The sequence below is a fragment of the Colletotrichum lupini genome, chromosome 10 (genome assembly GCF_023278565.1).
Source record: "Colletotrichum lupini chromosome 10, complete sequence".
Taxonomy (NCBI): Eukaryota; Fungi; Ascomycota; class Sordariomycetes; order Glomerellales; family Glomerellaceae; genus Colletotrichum; species Colletotrichum lupini.
In genome coordinates this window covers 2,101,921-2,123,242 of record NC_064673.1, presented here as the reverse complement: position 1 = coordinate 2,123,242, position 21,322 = coordinate 2,101,921, and the positions used below count along the sequence as shown (strand labels likewise).

The following is a 21,322-nucleotide window of genomic DNA, read 5'->3' as shown; positions in this document are numbered from 1 at the left end:
GGGTAGTAGCTACCATCTTTTGAGAACAACCAGCACCAAGTAGACTTGAATTAAAGTGATAAGTATGTGCGAAGTTGAAAATTACCAATTTTCTACCTACCTAGCGAGTGAAAAGATTAATTCCGTTTACTTTTGAGAATCTTCTCGTCAGATGGCGCCCCGTCCTCATTGTCCTAGCCCGTAGCATCGGCCTGTCTTACATCCAAGCAAACATTGACGCCAGCAGCGTAATGAACATTACCACAGAACCCGCAGTCACGACAGAGGCAGCGCTTCGTCCGTTTCCATTATTGTTGTTGTTACCGCCGTTGTTTCCACCATTGTTTCCCCCGTTGTTCCCGCCGCCATGGCCGCCACTGCCTCCATTATCCTGAGCCATGTTCAGCATGAAGTAGGTTCCACCAATGGGGCGTCCGAGACCAGCTTGCTTGCGGAACTGAGAGATCTAAAGACGGTCAGCTTGACATCAAAGGAACCTAAACTTGCAGAATTGAACTGACATTGAAGTTCTTCCGATTCATCTTATCGACACCCATGGCGTCGAAGCCCATCTTGTTCAATTTCTCTGGTTGAACGTAGAGCAGGTACACGTATCGATGCATGCCACTGCCAGCTTTGGGCTCCGGTGCCATATAATCATTAAATGCGGGGGTTGAGTTCTTCATGATCATCGCTGACGAAAGGACTTCAGATTTAGTCTGCTCAAGCGTGAAGTTGCCAGCGAGGTAGTGCCTCATGTTTCGCTCTGTAGGGCTTTCGCGTGTTGGAGAGTCGGGCCCAATCTGGTCCACGGTATTAGTTCTGTTTAAGCTGCCCAGCCCACGGCGGGACACACATACCATGTAAAGAACGAATCTGGAATTCCGAGTTACGTTCCTAGCTTTCATGATATTCTCGACGCTGAACTCGAATGGAAACTTAGTTTCCTTCATCTTGAGTTTCGTTCCGGGCATCAACAATGCCTTATCGCCATCACTAGCTTTGTAACCGGCGTAGAAAGACACCATCGGATCGAACGACCCCATTACATCGGGAACAATACCGGCTTCCATGAAAGCCTGGCGGAATTCTGTTGTGGACATGCTCCTCGGTGGCATGTCATTGTGAGCAAGTGCCACAGTGGCGAGTAAGGCCGTGATGCTGATGATAGACTTCATGATGATTGAAAAATGGACTGTGATGGTTTTGCCCGTAAGAAGAAAAGAGAAGAGAATGGCAATCAGCAAGACTGGCGTCCAGCACCTGTGGGATTTTGGAGTTGAACTAGATGAGAGAATGAAAACGAATTGGCCGCTCTGGCAACTCTCGGCGAGTAGGTTAGAGCTAAAGGAAATGGATGATCTTTATTCTTTGGCTAATTTACTCTCTCCATTCTCCGACATCCTGGCATCACGGAACCACGGGCCAAACAGCAACCCATCATACCCTGGATTCATGAATCTTCAATTGCGTGGGAAATACAAACATGCTCTCAGATGAGACAGAAAAGGTGAGGCTGTTTGGCTCATTGAGCTTCCCGATGGAGCTTTTCTCTGCCGGACGTGCGCGGGGTTCCTTTTGACTTTCCCGCACAAAGTTTCAGGACCTTGGCTGCTCCTTGCTCACGATTGGACATTTGTTTAGACGGAAAGGAACGAAGCTTTTGGCGAAGCTTAGATTGTTGTCTGTATGACCCTAGCAAGATCTTCACCTTATCGTATGCCGAGTCGCATCCCTCGGAGAAATGCCACTGACCGACCGTCGATCCCACTAGACGATTAAAAGATTGCTTGGCGAACTATACTAGGCAATTCTGGCACGTTCGACGCTGTCATTGGAAGGAAACGGAATGTCGACCCTGAGACAAGGGTCTGTTGGGAACAGACAGTAGCCTTGTCACTACAGTGCCTCTATGCGAGCACAGGACGAACCTCATTGAGACCCTTACCTCCCCAGTGTTTGCGCGTGACTACGTGTTGAAGGACGTTGTTCAATATTTGAAAGTGACAATCAAACATATCAGAAAAGGGGAAGAAATTCACCCTGATCCAAACACATGCACTGAGCTCGGAATCGCGAGGGGAAGCTGTGGTCGACACCGGGTCCGACTTGCATCCCCGTCAGCCTGCTTCAGAAGTTTGACCGGGTTGAGCTCTCAGCCCATGATTTAGAAGTGCAAAAGCCAAATTGTAAGCCTGGTTTCCATATGATCGCAATCACGGCTCGGTGAGCGCCGAATTAGTATCAAAGCTAGCGCGCGCGCGGGAGTGTAAATGAAGCGATCATTGATTCAGGATGATGCTGGCTTCAATCGTCCTCACCCCTCAGTGGGGGAGAGGAGCGTAATAAGCAAAGAAAGACAAATCCACGTGCTTTTGTTGCAGTGACATCCCTTATGTTCGTGAAGCAGTTCAATCATGGGGCAGTATTCCCAGAGAGGAAAACGAGAAACGAAAGCCGAGATGGCTGCTTCCGGGTGGAAACAATATATCCGACGTATTGGATGCCAAGACTAGGAAGGTTCCGTTTCAGGGCGCCAAGAAACTTTGCGCCAATTCGAGGAGTTCTGATTTCCAGTCCGTAGACAAAGTCGCAGGTCTACCCGACTCGCAACCGAGCCATTGTGACAAAACGGTAAGAACAGCCGGATGTCCGAGTATGGTAGGTCATGAGACGGCTAGCCTCCGAAAAGACTGGCTATAGACGTAACTTGTAGGTTGTGTGATAGGCAAAGCGACGCCTTCGTGTTATTGGAAGGGAGAAAAGACTGCTGCAAACCATCGATAATATGAGCAGAAACCGGATTGTTTTGAAGACTTGTCGTCTCAGTTCGGTACGGGTAATACTGGCGAAGAAATATGCTCGGTGCCGAGATTTGAACTGCACAAGATTGTCACGAGCCCAAAGCCATCAGGCACTTACAATATGCAAGCATTGACTGACATGGTTTCTTGACGTTATAGGCGTTCCCGAAGCTGGGAAGCAGTACCGGACATGGCAGTTCGGCAGCAGGTTCCGGAAGAGTCTCTCGCGCCTATCTCGTCCCGACTTCCGCGGTAAGGTAACCTTACTATTTGATCTAGACTCAACATAGTCTTCTTATCAAAACTCACATATCGCAATGCTGGTAAGTTGTCGAGCAGCTTTGCCTTTCCGTTCTGTGCTGTCATTCATTGGTTACGACACCTAAGGTAAGCAGACGTTGTGTATAGAGAGTAGATTGAAGGCCTAGAACGTAGGCATCGTGGCTGTTCCTGATATGCTCTCGAGCACTTCGTCTAATGAGAAAATGATGCAATGTCCGCCCAAATGAATCCGACGTGAAGCTCCGTTATTAGTAAGCGACATCCAAAACGTATGCCGACATAACATGAGTTACCTCCTCAGCAGCCCTGTTCCGTAGCCGGATAATATGAGAACTTGATGCCAATAAGCAATTACGGGCTGCCCTCAGCACGAAGATAATGAGCCCACAGTAAGCTCATCTCGCAATAATGAAAATAGCTCTGAAGTACATTTTCAACGTGCACCCGCAAGCTTGGATCATTATCACTGCCTTCCACCTACGTCAATCAGACCCCTGCTAGTTGACTGATCCCTGGCATCTTATGGACCCAAACGTCCATCTTACCTTCGACTCCATCCACGAGCCATCGAGCTAGTGCGCCCCGCCTAAGAGTTGATGTCCAACCTTTTTCTCCTATCCACCCAGTGAACAGTCCGAGATCCCGGTCCTGTCTCCAGCTAGTCTCATCAGACTCTCCAGGTATCTGTGCTATGCGGAAGATAGTCCAGTCAAGATCGTGACCTTCTTTGCCAAATAAGTGAGCAAGATTATGCATATTGCGGTAAACAGCTCCATTCAAAAGTGGCATGACAATCGTGACCATGGTCTGGAAGAATGTCCAGTGGTCTTCGGGCTGCTTGATAGAGATTGTACCCATGGCTAAAATTCGTCTGACGCTGTATTTTTTCATCGCTGGAAAAACATAATTGCGGTAAATATCGGCGTAAAGAGAAGGATCGATGTGCTTGTCGTTGATGTTCGGCCCAAGGAGGGATACAACTATAGACGAGCGAGCCATTGCTGAGTCTAGGGCTTTCGTGTCACTCATTTCCCCTTCGATTACCTAACAAAGAACAGAAGTTAGTTTGAATGTAGTCATACTCGGCATAATAGTGAATATAGGCTCAAATTCACAACGAACCTCGATTAGAGAGTTAGAGACTAAGTCACCCGGAAGTTTTGAGGGGGTTCTTGCCAGGAGGATAGTTGCATGATTGCGATGAACAAGCTCTCGCAGTAGGCAAATACCTGCCGGGCCGGTTCCACCAAGAACTAGGACTTTCTTGCCTGACATTGATCGAAGACTTTCGGGTTGACGCAAAGAAGCTATGTTGAGTCTTCAATGAGCAGTTCTTTTTCAATTGCTTTTATACGGGATTCCAGCTGCCATAGACTAGATGTTGCAACTATCACGACTTCAAAGTCCGTCGTCTATTGTCGAAAGTCCGCCGCGTCTGAACGTTCCCGCGCGGGAACAGGTTGGGGCGGGAACAGTGCGCTAGCAGCTTAGCGGACCCGCTATGGGCATAATGCCCTCCGCGGATCACAGCGAACATCACCTCAAAGATGTCCGAGTCTGAGGTGAACCGCGCGGAAACATCTGGATATCGCATGGCTGTTGGGTACACCAAGCCATATCTTCTGGTTCCCGACCGAATCCTAGAGACGACGGAAACTAGCAGGACTTACGACGAGACGAAGCATGCCACGGGAGACGTCAAGCTGTTGGACGTGTCGCATACGCCACAAAAAATGCGACGAATCATTGCCCGTCTGCAACGTCTGCGCAGGACTCGAGATCACCTGCTTCTCCGGCCAAGAGGCCCCGGACTGGATGGATGGCGGACCAAGACAGCAGGCTATGACTGATAAGTTGAAGGCTGAGGTTACAAAAAGCGCCAAGTTGAGGAGGGCTCGAAGGGTTGTACAGCGCATCGTCGGAGATGCCCACGCCAATGACCTTTTGCCGCCGCCATCAACAACTTTGGGGTCTCCAGGGGTTGTTGCGAGATATCCTCTGAGACAAAACCCTCCATCAACTGTTCCGCAGCCCAGCATATCTCCCGACGGAGACTTGCAATCACAGTCGCTTTCTTATTCCAACGATGGAACACCCAACCCCGGACCTCAATCATCAGTTACTTCTAGCCTGGAGAAGTCCACACCACAACTTCCGACTGAGTTGGAGCAATGTTACATCTCAGCGTATCTAGATTACATTGTTCCGGCATTGTTCCCCTTCTACTATCCGTCCATACTTGAAGGCGGTCGAAGTTGGATGCTCGTTCTTACCCTGGCCAATAAGTCACTATCCCATGCTGCAACCAGCCTTGCTTCGCATTTCTTTGCCCTCGTACCGGTGCAACGCCGCCACTCAGAGAGACCCAAGTGCGTGTCTCAGGTCGAAGCTGAACTGCAAAAGCAGACGCACATAGCGATGCAGAAGGCACAACAAGACGTCAAGGAAGTCATCCGTCGCGGCGTACACGAGGACTTGATCACCAGCGTCCGACTCTATGACAGTATCGTGCATCTGCTATACCTGGAAGCAGCCTTTGGCACGTCAGAGAGTTGGACTATGCACTTGGATGCGGCTATTACCCTGTTGAAGCAAATACTCCACGAGGTCGATGACCAAGAGTTCCAAGGCTGTAAATGGACCGCTACATGCCGGAAAGTCGGCGGACTCGCGTATCCTCAATTGAAAAACCCTCCAGAGTTTCCTGCCTGGACACTCGATCAGAGCGCCTTTCGCTTCTCCACGGCTCTTCTTGTAGTCCACGACATTATGGCGAGCACTTCACTTGGACAGGCACCACGATTACAAGCAAACTACCAAGAGTTGCTCGTTACTGATGACAAGCCTGAAGAGTTCCCAAACCGAAACTGCAGTCTTCTCTTAGAGCGCTTCATCGGCTGCCAGAACTGGGTCATGATATTGATTGCGGAGGTGGCGTTGCTAGCCCGTTGGAAAAAGGAAATGCGCAAGCAGGAGTCATTCTCAAATATCGAGCTTTTCAGAAGGGGCGGGGTTCTCGAGATCAAGTTTCGAGAAGGCCTTAGTTCATTGAGCGCGCGAGAGTCGGAGGTGCGGGATCAGAGACCACCTTGGCTAGCTGACTACCGATCTGCAAAAGAGGAGTCTGAGGCCATCACCCGAGTCACTCAGATTTGGGCCCATGCTGGCCTTATTTACCTTCACATAGTTCTCTCAGGCTGGCAATCAGTCAGCATGGAGATCGGGGAATCAGTGACAGAGAACCTTGCGTTGATGATGAAGTTGGGCAATGCTCGCTGGTTACACACGCTCGCATGGGCTATCTGTGTAACTGCCTGTTTGGCCAAGGAGGAGCAAGAAGGCTTGGTTGGTGAAGTCCTTGATCTAATGGGAGATCTGGCAAACTTTGGTCCTCCGAGATTGGCTAGAGAGGTCTTTGAAGCTGTTTGGCTGAAGAGAGACACTGCCGTGATTGAGTCTTGGGATCTTGAGGCCTGTCTGAATGTTCTAGGTCGCCGAGTCCTTCTAGGCTAATCATGAATCAGGCTGTGCGTGGTATGGAGGCCAGGCGAGGTGTTCATGAGATGGCATGTAGTAGATACTAGTATGGCGCGAGAACGTTCATAAATCTCGGAAGGCTCCTAACGGATTACCCACGACATCCTTCTGACGCCTTGTCGTATGAGCCATCGATATTGGTGGGTGTGGAATTGACTTATTTTCATCTTCGTGAAACCCTTGAATGTGGAGATAATTATGAAGATGTTATACAGAATACAGCCTTTGGATATTACGTCGAGGTCGTAGTTCCGTTTCCAGATGTCTCATACTTCAACACGAATGGCACTGTCTTGACGACATCCCAGTCTCCCTCATTCGTCCTATCCCCAAAGATCCGCAGCGCCCTAACCTTCATGGCGTAAACACCAGGCTCAAGAACAGTATTATCAGCCAGCAGCCCATTGAAGAAAGCGCGTGTTTCGGTGCGAGGGGCGTATGGGAGAGGCCAGCCAGCCAAGCTTCCTAGGTTTTCCTCCTTGCCTCCGCTGACGCGCAAGACTTCGACCTGGATAGAGGCGGTGCCAACTGTTGGCGAGATAATGACGTTGGGGATCGCAGATTGGTCTCCGCGGTCGGTCAGAGGTGGGTTGGCTGGGTCAGGGCGCTTGACCGTGTAGGTCGTGTTGGCCGGAGCTTGGCTATAATAGTTGGCGAGATATGCTTGCGCCGGTGTGATGACGGGAACACCATGCATACTACCGACGACTCCGAGGTAGGGCAGACTCAGGGAAGGGGCATCGGTGGTACTGGTGAGGGCGATGTAGCCGCTGTAGACTGGTAGACGCGTAGCATTTACGTTAGATGGGGGAATGCAGGTGACGGTGAGTTCTGCGGATCCTCCAGCGGGCACTGTGATCTTCCTGTCCAAGTTGTCAGTCTAAAGCATTTGAATAACCTTACATACTGTGAGTGACTTACTCAGAACTGAACTGAAGCTCAGCCCACTCCTCGATGGTGGGGTTAGGGAATGAGGCAGCCCTCAAGCGATCTGTGGTCTCCACGAAGGTGTACATGGTGACGGCCTTGCGATGGCTGACTTCAAATACAACGTCGGCAGATCCATGGTTGTCGATGGTAAAGGTCTCGTTGCCCGTGAAGTGGTCGGTGTCGTTGAAGGAGATGCTGTCAACGCTGAGCTCAACGTTGCTACGAGCTGCGTCAAACGCCTGAATGATTCCAGCGCCTTGTTGCGGGACAGGGGCAATGAGATCGGTATACGCTGCAGTTCCATCATACCAGGCCAGAGGCTTTGAAGTAGACGACACGATGGATCTGAGACGCTTGGGGTCCTTCGTTCCGTGGGCTTCAGCGAGAAGAGCGTAGATAGCGGCGTTCAGAGGGCAAGCTGAGAAAATGTCAGTCTACTTTGCGAAGCAACTTCACCCTCAAAGCCTAAGAAACGTTAAAGAATGTTACTCACACATGCTAGTGCCCGTCATAACACGGTAGCCACCAAGGGCAACGGGAAAGGTAGACAGGATGTTGGCTCCAGGAGCGGCGAATTGCGGGCTGGCTTCCAACTCCCAAGTTGGGCCCCAGCTTGAGAAAGACCCCATGTAAGATCCGCTGGAGTTGTTCTCAAGTTCCTCAAGACGAGTCCTGGTATTGTTTGCGCTAGGGATAGAGATAGTGACGCTGCGACCCTGCTCCAATAGAGAGAGCCACTGGTCAGACTGATAAGGTGGGATGGAAGCTACACCTTGGATCCTCTGAGAGTAGACATATTGTTCGTCCCGCATAGTCCTTGTAGGCAATGTTAGACGTCGTGAAACATTGAAACCGATAAGGGGAGGACTCACGTGTTGTCATTAGTGTAGAAAAGAATATAGCGTCCACCTTTGGCGACGATCTTGTTACCCTGGTCAATGGGGTAGCATCCCGTAGCGCGAGAATCGGGGAACAGAAGCAGGACAATCTTGTTGCTGAGGTCGGGAGTGTCATCAGGCAGTTCACTGCAGGCATTGTTCTCGCCGGGGCTCCAGAGTTGAAGCGAGAGGTCTCCCACGAGCTCCGGAACACCAGGCAAGTAGGCAAAGTCAGATTTGGCACCCGATGTTGAGTTAGAGTCCACGGAGAAAGTGCCTTCGTTGAGTATAGTAGGGAACTTGGAGTTCGTCACGGCACCACTTCCCGCGACGCCGCGGCCAGTAGCCGGGGTTGAAGCGTAGAACAGGCCGCTGCCGCCATCGTTACCTTCGGAGATGACGACTGGAACACCGGCGTCAACGATGCGGGCAGCAAGGACACCCCAAGCATCCTCCGCCCAGCCAGAAGGACTATCAAAGAGATTAGCAAAGCATGAACCAAGGCATGAACGCTTCGCCTAAAGTAAATAAGGTGCACGAACTCTCCGTCAGAACACGAGATGATATCAGCCCCCTCCTCAAAGGCGCGGCTGAACGCGGCAAGCAACACTTCGTTCGTCGATGTGGAGGCGCATCCCCACGCTCGGTATGCTGCCAGCTTGACGCCAGGAGCGGCACCCGTGAAGCCATACTCGTTGCCTTCGTGCTGAGCAGCAATGATACCAGCAACATGTGTACCGTGTCCGGCGCAGTTGTCCATTGGATCCGCATCAGGCTGAAGCGGTCTCACGTTGGGCAGAAAGTCGTCTCCCGTGAAATCCCAGCCGGCCTCCACCAGACACCCGGGGCCGAAGCATCCGCCAAGGGCAGGGTGGGTGTAGTCCACGCCACTGTCGATGATGGCGATGCGAACTCCCTTGCCGGTGATACCCTGCTCACGCAGCTTGTCGACCTGAGTCATGACGTGAGGCGAGAAGGTGTCCTTGGTTGAGTTTCCGAATGCCGCTTCCTGACGCCTCGCGTTGGCCTTGGTGATCGCACCGCTGGCTGGCGCGCCGTGGTCCTCGGGCTTTGCAAGCTGGATCGTACGGACAGGCCAGAGACTTCTGATGCGCGGTGAAGATTCGATCTTGCGACGGAGGAGCGCGCTATCATGGTGGGCCTCGCCAACATTCTTGACCTGAAAAGAAACGCCTTTGAACAAACGGTTGCTCAGGTCCATGCGAGATTCGACGTCGAGGCCATCCGCCTTGAGAGAGTTGAAGAAGGTTTCGGGTGAATCATTATCATCTGCGAACTCGACAATGTAGGCGCCAGGAATGAGCTCGCTCGGGTTGACGTTGTTGCTCTCACTTGTTTCGGCTCTTGGGAGCTTTGCTGACGGAGGCTTCGTATAGATGCGCGGATGGATCGGGTTGGCGACGGCAAGATTCGAACCCAGGAGGGCCGAGACCAGTGCGTGTGAGACCCTCATTTTGTCTGATTGATCACCCGCTCACTAAAAGTAGGCCGATGGATGAGAAGCGGAGAGAGAGCCGCATTCCGTCGCGCGAACATGTCGTCCATATAAGAAGATGGTGGCGTTGAACCCCAGAAACTGGTCACGGGCGGCCCGCGATCGCGTCCCCGCTTTCTCATGTTATTCATGGGGAGTTTGTTGCTTTGCGAGAAAACATGACACGAGATTGGAGATGAAGAACGGCAAATACGAGATTCTGTCGTGATGTCAACCGCAGATCCCCGGCCGTACAGGGGTTCTGCTCCACAACGGGTAGCATTCGACTCAAGAGAGAGATGTCTTCACTGCGCCGTAAGTTGTAAAGAACATACATCGTCATAACCGAATTGTATGCCAGTGGGCGCGTGAGTTGGACCTCGTTGTCGTCGTGTGTCGAATTGCTCAATGCGATGACAATGGCAACGAATCAGTATGGTCTCGAGTCCTCCGGACTGACAGTGAGCTTTCGGTGTGGGCCCTGAAGTAAATTGCGATGGAGGTTTTCCAGTGAAAACCAAGGTTGTTGACCCCTGCTACCCGTATCCATGCTGCTTAAATAGAGTAGTATCCGCCCTTGAGCGTCTACCGAGAACACGCTACACCCACTGAGGCAGGACGAGTGTTCGTTTTGAGGGCCAATTCCTGATCGCTTTTCGTTGAGGAAGTTCTATCCACCGCAGGCACCAAAAGACCAGGTGATCTGAGCCTAAAGGGGGGCTCTACTTCTTAGTAGAAGGGCACGAAGCCTCCAAGTCAATGAAAGTACGGGTCATGTTATTTATGGTGTCTAATGTGCTCTTAGTTTGTCAGAACATATCGATACCTGGGTTTACCGTCGACCATGTCCAAAACTGCCTGGTTGGCCTCGTTCATTGGGCGTGTCTCAACCCAGACCTTGACTCCCTTCGCGGCCACAAGGTCAAACATTTCTCGGATTTCCCCAGGACTGCCAATGACTGATCCAGTCAAATGCACTCGAGTTCTAATCAGGGCAAAAGCACTCAGTGGCACCGGCTCCTCGGGAGCACCAACTTGAACAAATGTGCCTCCGCGTGATAGAAGGCCAAGGTACTGGGCCAGAGGCATCTATCATTGTGTGAGCTTCTACCCAAGGACCAGATTGTTCACGGAGGGAGGGTCATCCACGTACCTTAGGAGACGCGACCGTCGAAATGATCACGTCGAGGGTGCGGGCATTCTTCGTGGCCCAGTCCTCGTCCTCAGCCGTGGCGATGAAATCGGTTGCACCAAGCTGCGTAGCATCCTGCTTCTTATCAGACTTTCTCGAGATAGCCACCACCTTGTCTGCGCCGAGAGCCTTCGCGAACAAGACCGCGCAATGGCCGAGGCCACCGACGCCAATGACACCAACTCTCTTGCCGGGCCCGACGTTGTAGCGCTTCAAGGGTGAGAAAACTGTGACACCGCCACAGAGCATGGGAGCAGCTTGCTCGGGAGCAATTCCCTTGGGGATCTTGATCACGAAGTATTAACTCGGACAGCGATGATACAGCGCATATCCGCCCTGTGTCTGACTGCCGTTGCGATGCAAGCTGTTATAGGTGTTGACGCGCTTGGTGCAGTAGTTCTCCTCTCCAACTTCGCACGCATCGCAGGGCCCGTCGCGCGAAAGGCAAGAGTCGGATTGTGCGCCTACGCCGACGATGTCGCCAACTTTGATGCCGCCTTCTGCCTGAGATCCGACACGGACGGCTACACCCACAATCTCATGGCCGACGACGGCAGGAAATCTGGTGGCACCCTAAACGTCACAGTCAACACGCTGGCCAATTGAGACTCGGAGAACATGCAGAATAACGGACGCCGCATGAGTGTGCGACATACCCAGCCAGCACGCAGAGTGTGAATGTCGGAGCCGCAAATGCCCGAGTGAGTAATTTTGATATCAACGTCCGTCTCCTCCCAGACTTTCGGCTCGTACTCTCGCCAGACCATCTTGCCGTCCACCGAAGAGGGGTCATCCGCCACCCATCCCTCGAATTTGTAGTCGGTAGCCATCTTGAAAACAACGTGCGGCGGTACTGTTCAGCGTCCAACGTGAAGAGATACAGTGAACAACACTAGGTCCCCGGGAAGCCTTTATATCTAAATCAGATTTCTTTCAAAGAAATGCCGGGCAAGATGTGTTTGTCAGTAGATAGATTAGCGGCAACGCCATCCGTTTTGCCGAGGTGTTTCGGGCGGAGAACATGACGAAATCCAAAAGTTTCCCAACTACCGGAGTATAGACGGAGTTAGTGGGAGCTCGGAAGTGGCACTGATAGTGTGCGTGATGCCAAATAAACATTCTTTATCTGAAAATTAGCTTGTATGGGCCGCAATTCCGTCAAAGTTTGGTCCACTTTGCTCCCACCTCGCTCACACGTCTGCGCCTCCGTCAGCAGACTGCAGATGGGGGCGCGTCTTCCGATAAGATAGAAATGCGGCAGAAGGGTCGCGGGACGCGGGGTCATCGGCGTGAACTCGGAGTGGACTAATTTACCCCACTACATTCAAAGAGGCCACAATTCCCCGAGATTAACTTGGCTCAGTCTTTGACTCCGAACATCGCTTTGGAAGCTAAATACTGCTTTGAACGTCTGCCATATCCTGCGGTGTCAATATCGCGGCATTATAGTTTCGTGAAACTTCATGCTAACTTGATAATTCCTCGCCTTAAGAGTTACCGGCATCAATGCCTTGTTGTTTTTGCTCAAGGAACCATATTCACATTGACGCCGCGTAACAATCTAGCGGTGCGAAAGGCCGTCGTGGTGGAATCTCATACCTAGTTCGTTGGTCCCAATGTCGATTTTTATGAAGTAAAAGTTAGTAAGTTTCGAGCCGCAACAAATCTTGACGGGCAAGCCGCATGTAGATTTGCTCCCATCCTCTCATCAAAGTCTGCTCAGCCTCCATTTGCGAAAACAGTCTGATCGCTTCGGCCATCTCCCGCTGAAGTACTCCTCATCCCAACCGTTTTGCAAGAGAGAGATTGATGCTCTTGTGCCCTTGGCAGCCACGGACAATTGACCTTTGGTCGAATGCTTAATCCACTGTCAAACGCAAGCAAATGATGACGGCCATGCTGGGTCGCCACCAACGTAATGCTGAACTTGCGGGTACATGCAGATGTCTCTCGTCATAGGCTTGCCGTAAGCGTTGAGCCCCTCAACCCGCAACGTGACCGGTGCAATTCCCTTCTCAACCCATTCAACCAGCGCCGATAGCGTGTTACGCGGAGTAAGGCCATTTGAGATACTATGATCAGCGCCCGGAGCGAGAAACATGCGAAAGTAGTCGTGGGCTTTGGGATCCTTCTTGAGGACTTTGTCCGTGTAATCGACAGTACCGTTGACTGGGATAATCTGGTCCGCCATCCCATGCCAGCTGAGTAGCTTCCCTCCAGCCTTGCGGAACCTGCTCAGGTCGGGATCGGAAGTGCCGGTTATCGATTCGTACTCGTTCCGTGACGCGACGAAAAGATCACCCCACTGACTGTGACCAAGGGCTTGAAGGTCAAGGTCGGCGTTCTTGGCGACAAAGTATCGTGCGTACGCCTCGGCGATGGACAACCTGACCGGCGCGCATTTCTCTCCTTCGCCATCACACGACGTATGGAGAGCACCAAACTGCCACATTTTCGCATCTCTCCCATATCCATACCATTGAAACTCGCCGGTCAAGCTTCGTGGCCCATTCCAAGCAGCATTTGCCGCCTCTGCTGCTTCGGGAGTGAACAGCGCGTCTTTCCCTCCGCAGTCAGAAGCATGGCCGACGAGAGTACTAGCATCAAAGAAGCACCGAGAGGGCATAGAAATGATCTCATCCTCGACGCCGTCAAGCCCGTCGCATGCTTTCATAGCCGCAGCAGTGATGGCTTCGAACTCGCAAGGTCGAGGGTAGACGCCCTTCTCATCCATGACTCTGTGAGCCCACAGAGGAGACCATTGGAACTTGTCCCAGTTTATGGCAGGACAGAAGCCCAGAATCCCGTCAAAATCGTTTGGATAGCGCTGGGCTAGCATGTAAGCCTATCTTCTGCCGGTTGAGCCGCCATAAAAGTACGAGTACTTTGGAGGGGTGCTGTAAAAAGCCTCCGTCAAGGCTTTTCCAATCATGGCCATGTCGTGTAAGGCGACATGGGAGAAGTCGAGGAAAAGTGGCCAATTGATGTTTCCGGGGCTGGTGAAAGCCCAAGACATACCATCACCCGACGCGTCGTCAAGTTTACTGCCCCCCGTGACCCATCCGCCGCCTCCGTTTCCCTAAAATCTCCCGTTCCAATTTTCCATCGGAACAAAAGTTGTAGCCTGAATCTCATCGTTCCAGCCTGGATGGGTGTAGATGACTGTGATGTTGCAGAAGTTTAGGCCATAAATCGCCCGGCCAAATCGAAATCTTGGGTGAGGTTTGTACGTGTAGTTCAGTTGTTTAGCCGCAGTAAGTGAAATGATATGAATACCGACAAGCTCAGGAGGTCGGACATTGCCAGCTTCGCATGCGTTGTTTGCGCCTAAAGCAACCTGAGTGAGGCCAGGGTCTGCCCATTGAGCAAGTATGGTTGTAACCAGGAATCCACAAATCCAGCTGTGGATGGAGACGATGCTGAATACCATTTCACGGAGCGAAGCAATGCCTCCTTGATCTGATAGATCAAAAGGCTAGCACACAATACTAGTGGATGAGATTGAGAACCTCATGATTTCTGAGTGGTTCTTCCATTAGATAAAGGTCTTGCAGCTTCATCCACGGAGACTTATTTCGTCCGGTGCTTCTGACCCTAGCAATGATTTACGCGAATACACCAACCATATAGAGCAAACGGGTTGGAAAATTTGACCTTGCGGTCAGACTGCATCATGTGGCCATTGTGTGATTGGTTCGGTCTCGCGAATGTCGTGAGGAGAAAACATTACCCTCCATCAGTTGATACGAGTATCTACCGTCACATCACTCTTTTGCTTACTCATCCTTGCTTCCTCCTCACTACATTAGCATAAGGCGGAGAAAAGATAGAGGGATAGGGCAGATTTGGGTTTCTTCTGCTCAACACTGTCAGGGGATGTGAGGTATAACATGAAGGCCCATCAGACGACTGAGGCGCTCAGGTCCCAAGCCGCACCGGCATCGGGTTCTTCGAAGAGTCCGAAACTTATAACTTAGAGAGGAGATGGGCAAGGCTTTCTACTGCTCTCGTATTCGAGCATCGAAGTATAGAGAATGCCATGGGGCTCAATGTTGGGCTTTGTGGCAGGGATTTTCAACTCCTTGAAGCGAAGCACAAAACTTTTATTTCGATTCTAGACATCGAGAGGCATACTGTCGGATTGGAAGTCTATGTTGGTATCCCTATTACAGGGTAGTTAGTTCGAACCGTAGTTAACGAAGAGATTAATTAAACTATATAAATATTTGCGTAGTAGGTATAAAAAGGAGGTTCTAACTATAGGTTAGGCTAGCTATAATAATTATAAATAGGGCCCCTAATTAGCCCCTACGTAGTCGGCTATATACCGCGGTCAAATTAGACTTCTAATTTAATACTAACTTTCTCTTTCTTTTATTAATTTAACCGCTACGGTTAGAAATATAATTCGACCTCGGGCCCGTTTACTAAGTCGTCTCCTTTTCCCCTTTTTCTCTACTCTTTTTATATAACCTATCCCTCTATTTATATAATAACTTTTCCGCTACTTACGAATTACTCTAATCCCTTATTTAATACTACTTTTATAAAAGCGTTTACGAGGTTATTTTTATTATTAATCTAACGGATCTCGAGTATCTTATGCCTTTCGTACGATTACCTAAGGGCTATAATATCGATTATAAGCCTCTTTTCCTTTATCGTTCTTAATTTAACGAGGCATTCGTATAGCGAGTAAGAATCTATATAAATAATTATTAAAATAGATAGAAGGCTAATTCGATTGGTAATCTTCCTTAGCGTTATTAAAATTGCATAAGAGAGGTTAACGCCGTTAACTATATTATAGACCTCCGACGCTAGTATACTTCTCGTTATTTACTTATTTTTAATTAACGAGTAGTAGATTATATTACTATATATAGTAAATTCGCTCTTACCTATACTCTCGTTAGCTAGGATAATAATATACCCTAATTACGAAGTAAGGTCGTTATTATTCGTAAATAACCTATCGATAAAGACGTAGAGCTTACTAATTATAAAGTTAATCGGGTAGTAAATAAGACCTCGATTGAGATTCGTTTATTATTACTTAAGCCGCTTATTAAGTACTTTAATATCTCGTTTAGTTAGATCTATAGCTTATGCTATTTTAGTATAATTAAAAGTTGCCTCGGGCTAATAAATACTTATAATATATGCCCCTCGCGCGAGCTTAGCCTTATACTACTTCTTAACGTTAATTACGTTTAGATCGACGAGGTTAATTTTCTTACCCTACCCCTTTTATTAGAAAACGACGGTTTTCCTTTTAATTATAAGAATCCCGCTATTAAATACTAAGAGGGTATTTATTATAAGGACCTCTTTTAGCTTCGTTACGAAGCCCGCTTTTTAAAGCTCCTTATCCTCCTTTTTTATAAAGTTAATATTAAATAGGCCTAATATATTATCGGTTTATATTCTAATAATCTTAAATTAGTTACCTTCGTACTCTACGACTAGTAAACACGGGTCGTACGTAGAGGTAACTATTAATAATTAATTAATATAAAAATCGTAGTAAGTAGCCCACTAATAAGTACCCGATTCTACGAGCCTATATAGTAGCTTAAGCACTTTAATAATCGTGCTTTCTAAGTACTTACTAGCTATTTCCTTTAGTAAATAGGCTAGGATTTTCTTTATAAGCCCTGTGGCCGATTAAGTATAGGCCTAGGTAATATTACGGCTCTAAATCTCGTATCCCTTCTTCCGTAATAATACTATTAGTACTATTATTAATCGTTAGCTATAGCGCTATATAATAGGCGATTATATAAGTAGCGTCGCCTTTTTAACGTTACCGTACCCCTAAATTACGTATCTAGACTTCTTATACGGCTAGGGTATTCCTTTCTTTTTAATCTTACGAACTATTTATAATTTAAATATACGGAGGTTTATATATTTTTCTAGGTCGTATAGGATAAATCAATAGACCCCTCGATCGCGAAGAGTATCTACTTTAATAAGATCTAATCCCTTATACGGCTTTTTAGTAGTTATAATTACGCCTTTCTTATATAGTTTAACCGCTAGCTCAAAATCGGCTTTCTCTTTTACTATATAAAAAGTATTAATTACCTCGTCGCTAGTAATAAATTGCTACGTTAGGGCTTGCCGTCGTAGTCTTTTATAACGTCTTACCGGTAGTATTAGTACCCTTTTAGCAATATCCTCTTCCTCGTCGTCTATTAGTATTACTATAACGATTTTATTAAGGATAATTTCCTATACCTCTACTGCGGGTTATATAGTTTCCCCTAGCTCTTCTTTTTTTTATAAGTTAGAAATTACCTCGTTAGGATCTATATAGTACGGTCTAACTACTATAATTAATACTTTAAGTAGCTAGTTGCGATCTCTTGTGACTATATAAGAACGCTCGTTAACGGAAATTAACTTATATAGCCTAGCTTACTATTAGGTAATTTCGCGCTATACTTATATATCCGAATTTAGTAATATATCTAAATTATCCTCTATATTAGGCCTATTACGCGTAGTAATTACCTCGTTAACTTACTTTCTTATACTTACCTCGCGTAGTACCCGTATTACTTTTTTAATTACTCAGGCTCGTTAGCTTATACTTAGTAACGGTAGCGAGGCTAAGGTCGTTCTTAAATATACTCTAAATACTAATAGCGTTAGTATAAGTCCGTTAGGCCCTATAGTATCGTTATAGTATTTAAGTACTATTTAAAGGCATTCGTTATTAATAAAATCCGGATTTTCCTCTTTAATAATTCTAAACGCCCTTTTTAACTACTAGTGTGCCCTTTTTACTTTTCTAATACTATAATACGCTTTAATAAGTACGACTTTTAGCTATATACCGTAGGCCGTCGTATTATCCCTAAATTTTGCTAACTTAAAGCTAGTACTAGCGTCGGTTCTAATGCCGTTTAGCGGTCTTTAGTATATATCGATCTAGCTTTTTTATAAAGCTACCCACACTATCTTTACTTATAAATCCCGGAGGAATTGCCCTACCTAAAAAGATATAGCTACGTCGATTATATATAGTACTAGCCGACTATTTAAATAAAAGATATCGACGACGATTTCCTAGTTAAAGTTAAGCTTATTACGTAATTTAAACTTAAGTCTACGTGGGCTCTGCGCATTTATTTAGTATTAATAATATACTTTCGTTAACTACTCTAGCGCCCCTATTTCGATATTATTATTATTTAATTACTTTAGGAGGTTATATAGCCTCGTAACTAACGGGTACCCAAATCTCCGGTATAGTCTTTTAAGCTTACTTTTTATTAAGTAATTAATCGACTTCGTATTATTAGTAAGCTTTATAAACGCATGCCCCTATCGTCGTTCGACTACTTCGAAGTACTTACTACTAGAGATTCTGTTCCTCGTATTATCGAATATAATACTTAGTTAATCTATATCTTTTAAATATAAGAAAAATGGGGTATTAACGGGCAAAATATAAAAAGTTATCGTTCCGAAGTACGTCTCTACTTCTACTATACCTAGGGCGACGATTTCCTTACCTAGGCCGAAACTAATCCTCGTAATACCCGCTATTAACGTATAAGTATTACTAGTGCGATCTTTTATAGTGCCTAAAATTACCCTTTTCCTCTAGTTAACTATTACGATACCCTAGTATCTAGGATAATCTTATAGAAATTATCTAGGCCGTACCTTTCGCTTATATAGAATACTTATATAAGCTTAGTATTCGAGGGATCTAAATAATATAAAAAGGACCCCTCTAGCTACCCCTAGATTTGCTTAGTACTATATTCCTTTTTTTTAAATATTAAAAGAGATAGCGTCTTCTCCTTAATTATTAAGAAAATAGGCTTCGGCCCTATTAGATTCGCCCTTTTAGCCGCCTCCGTATCCGTTATTTAAAGGACCTTCCCTTATTATTTGTAAATAAAAGCCTACTTATTAAGAGCTTTTGCTACTTTTTATTCGTTTAGCCTTATATATCCTTTAGAAGCTAACGGGGTAAAAAAAGAGTAATTAATATTATTAATTTCGTTATAATCTAATTCGTTAGTATAGGGGGTAAGATCTTTTTTATTTTCCGAATTTCTTATAGGGGGTATATATTTTAGGCCGCCACTTTAGCTACCGTCGCTAGGTTCCGTGCCCCCGGATCTGCCCTTATATATAATAAGGAATTAGTTAAACTAACGAGGGCTAGTTTTGCTATTTATTACCCTCGACTTTTTATACTATTTATACGATTTAGTACGCTCTTCTTTAGAGTAGTTATTTAACTAATATCTATCCTTTTTATAAATATAGTATTGCTTTTTTTATTACCTTGCCCATAAGTTAAATCTCTACCTATTTAACGAATCTGGGCCTCTTTACTAGCGATTGCCGTATCTAACCTCTTTTCCTTTCCTATTATACGTTTAATCGACCTAATATTATTAATAAGGGCCGTCGTATACCTAGAAATAGGTTTAGCGTAGTATTCTTATTTTAATATTAAAACTAGATCTTAGCCTCGAGTAGAGCGTCTCGTAATTTTTAAGTACTTAGTATAGGGTAATCTTTACCTTTAGTATACGCTAGATTATAATATAAAAATATCCGACTTTCCGCTCGTTTATCCCCTTATTTAGCTAGGTTTTTGCTAGTTTATTAATTTAATTAATAAGCTCTTTAAGGATATCTACTCGCGATTTACCCTCTATTATCCTAGCTATAAATACGAAAGAAATCGCTCGTAGCTTAAATAGGAGCTCTAGGTTCCTATCGTAGGTCTCGAAGCGGCTTCGGATTACGTTAATTATGCTAAAAAAGTCGTTTTAATTAAAATTACGCACCGCTTCGTAATAATAATCGGAGGCTTTGCTTACGAGTACGATATTAATTACTAAATAGTACTAGTATTCCCTAATTTTAACTTCTTCGTAATAATCGTAAAATATCGTTAGGGTTTCTTATAAGACCTTATACTTCCCCTTAGAGTATAATTTCTCTTTTAAGAAGATCTTTTTAAGGTCTATAAATTGCCTCGTATTTATTATTAGATTTTTAGTATTTATATGCGAACCCTGCGTCGCTACGTACTATTAATAACTTCGGGTCGTTTACTTCTTTTTTTATTAGCCGATCGGTGCCGAATTTCGTATTAGTAGCGGTAACGAGTTATAAATCGAAATAAGCGGAATTATCGATTATCGTACTTTTAGTACTATATTTTACCCCGGTATATCCTTTTACGACGATAGATTTCCGTTAGTAATTATAGGGAGGAAATCTAGGTCGTTTACCCTTTTTCTAAATTTATTAAAGTAATTATACGCTCTATCGACCTATACCTAGTTCTATAGTACGAATTCCTCCTCTATAATTATCGCTACTAGTATTTTATATAGCTCTCGTAATTATAATTGCGCTAGTAATACCCCTCGCCCGTAAAGGAATTTATTAACTATTTTTGCGATTCTTAAGCTTACGCTTACGAACTATTCGTTTAGTTAGTAGCTAAGGTCGTTTACGATCTCGTAGAATAGGGGTTGCCCTTATAGCCCCTTTTTCTTATAGACCTTAGTTAAATAGATTAATACTATATTAATTTACTTACTATTAAGCTAATCCGCAATTTTATATATCTACGTTCCCTAATAGTCCGGGTTAATATTTACCTACTTATAAGGGATTAGGATTCTATTTAAGATCGAGTTTTATCCTCTTCTTTTTTACCCTAACTCGCTAAGGGTCGTACTTTAGCTTATACCCGTATTAGCGGTCGTTAGCGTATTTAATCTTAATAAGGATATATTTAATCTGCGCGCGGGTTATAGTAAATCCGTACTTTTACTACCTAACGAATTTATTAAGGTTTAAGAGATTCTTATTTCCTCTTACTATCTCGCTACTACTCTCGTTTTTACTATTTTTAATAATTATTACTACTTTTTTAAATCGCTAGCTATCGTACTTACTAAGATCCTCCTTTTCGTTTAATAAAAAAGGGTAAGTTTTAGTAGTTCTTTTTAATAATAGTAGCGGTAGACGTTTATATTACCGTAGGAAGATATAGTAATTAGTCTTAGGATCTTTATTAATTACTAATTTCCGCTATCCCGTACACTTCTAGCCTCTTAAGCCTCGTGCTCTTTATAATCTCTAAATAGCTTTCTTAATTAATTTCTAATCGCGGGCTAGCTATAGAAAAGTCGTTTAGTAAAAAAGCTACTTAGGGCGACGGTAAAAGGCT

At 46.2% G+C, this 21,322-nt stretch overlaps 6 protein-coding genes across 6 annotated transcripts; 1 reads left to right on the top strand and 5 right to left on the bottom strand.

Moving 5' to 3' along the window:
- Positions 1–196: 196 nt before the first annotated feature.
- CLUP02_17794 (uncharacterized protein) lies at positions 197–1,157 on the bottom strand (the record flags this gene model as incomplete). The annotated part of the gene is made up of 3 exons (XM_049296698.1): positions 197–445; positions 501–782; positions 840–1,157. The coding sequence occupies 3 exons, from the start codon at positions 1,155–1,157 to the stop codon at positions 197–199; spliced, it is 849 nt and encodes a 282-aa protein (XP_049137922.1).
- Positions 1,158–2,656: 1,499 nt separating this feature from the next.
- On the bottom strand, positions 2,657–4,064 carry CLUP02_17793 (uncharacterized protein; the record flags this gene model as incomplete). Its single annotated transcript, XM_049296697.1, has 6 exons — positions 2,657–2,859; positions 2,923–3,013; positions 3,093–3,137; positions 3,215–3,257; positions 3,421–3,542; positions 3,594–4,064. The coding sequence occupies 6 exons, from the start codon at positions 4,062–4,064 to the stop codon at positions 2,657–2,659; spliced, it is 975 nt and encodes a 324-aa protein (XP_049137921.1).
- Positions 4,065–4,443: 379 nt separating this feature from the next.
- On the top strand, positions 4,444–6,627 carry CLUP02_17792 (uncharacterized protein; the record flags this gene model as incomplete). The annotated part of the gene is made up of 4 exons (XM_049296696.1): positions 4,444–4,539; positions 4,613–4,777; positions 4,845–6,540; positions 6,590–6,627. The coding sequence occupies 4 exons, from the start codon at positions 4,444–4,446 to the stop codon at positions 6,625–6,627; spliced, it is 1,995 nt and encodes a 664-aa protein (XP_049137920.1).
- Positions 6,628–6,834: 207 nt separating this feature from the next.
- Positions 6,835–9,884, bottom strand: CLUP02_17791 (subtilisin Carlsberg; the record flags this gene model as incomplete). Its single annotated transcript, XM_049296695.1, has 5 exons — positions 6,835–7,465; positions 7,524–7,950; positions 8,026–8,348; positions 8,405–8,881; positions 8,953–9,884. The coding sequence occupies 5 exons, from the start codon at positions 9,882–9,884 to the stop codon at positions 6,835–6,837; spliced, it is 2,790 nt and encodes a 929-aa protein (XP_049137919.1).
- An 822-nt stretch (positions 9,885–10,706) lies between these two features.
- Positions 10,707–11,927, bottom strand: CLUP02_17790 (zinc-binding dehydrogenase; the record flags this gene model as incomplete). The annotated part of the gene is made up of 4 exons (XM_049296694.1): positions 10,707–10,994; positions 11,059–11,324; positions 11,445–11,670; positions 11,754–11,927. 4 exons carry the CDS (start codon positions 11,925–11,927, stop codon positions 10,707–10,709), a joined length of 954 nt encoding a protein of 317 aa, XP_049137918.1.
- Positions 11,928–12,805: 878 nt separating this feature from the next.
- On the bottom strand, positions 12,806–14,769 carry CLUP02_17789 (tannase and feruloyl esterase; the record flags this gene model as incomplete). The annotated part of the gene is made up of 5 exons (XM_049296693.1): positions 12,806–12,964; positions 13,025–13,942; positions 14,051–14,176; positions 14,210–14,572; positions 14,707–14,769. 5 exons carry the CDS (start codon positions 14,767–14,769, stop codon positions 12,806–12,808), a joined length of 1,629 nt encoding a protein of 542 aa, XP_049137917.1.
- Positions 14,770–21,322: the final 6,553 nt, after the last annotated feature.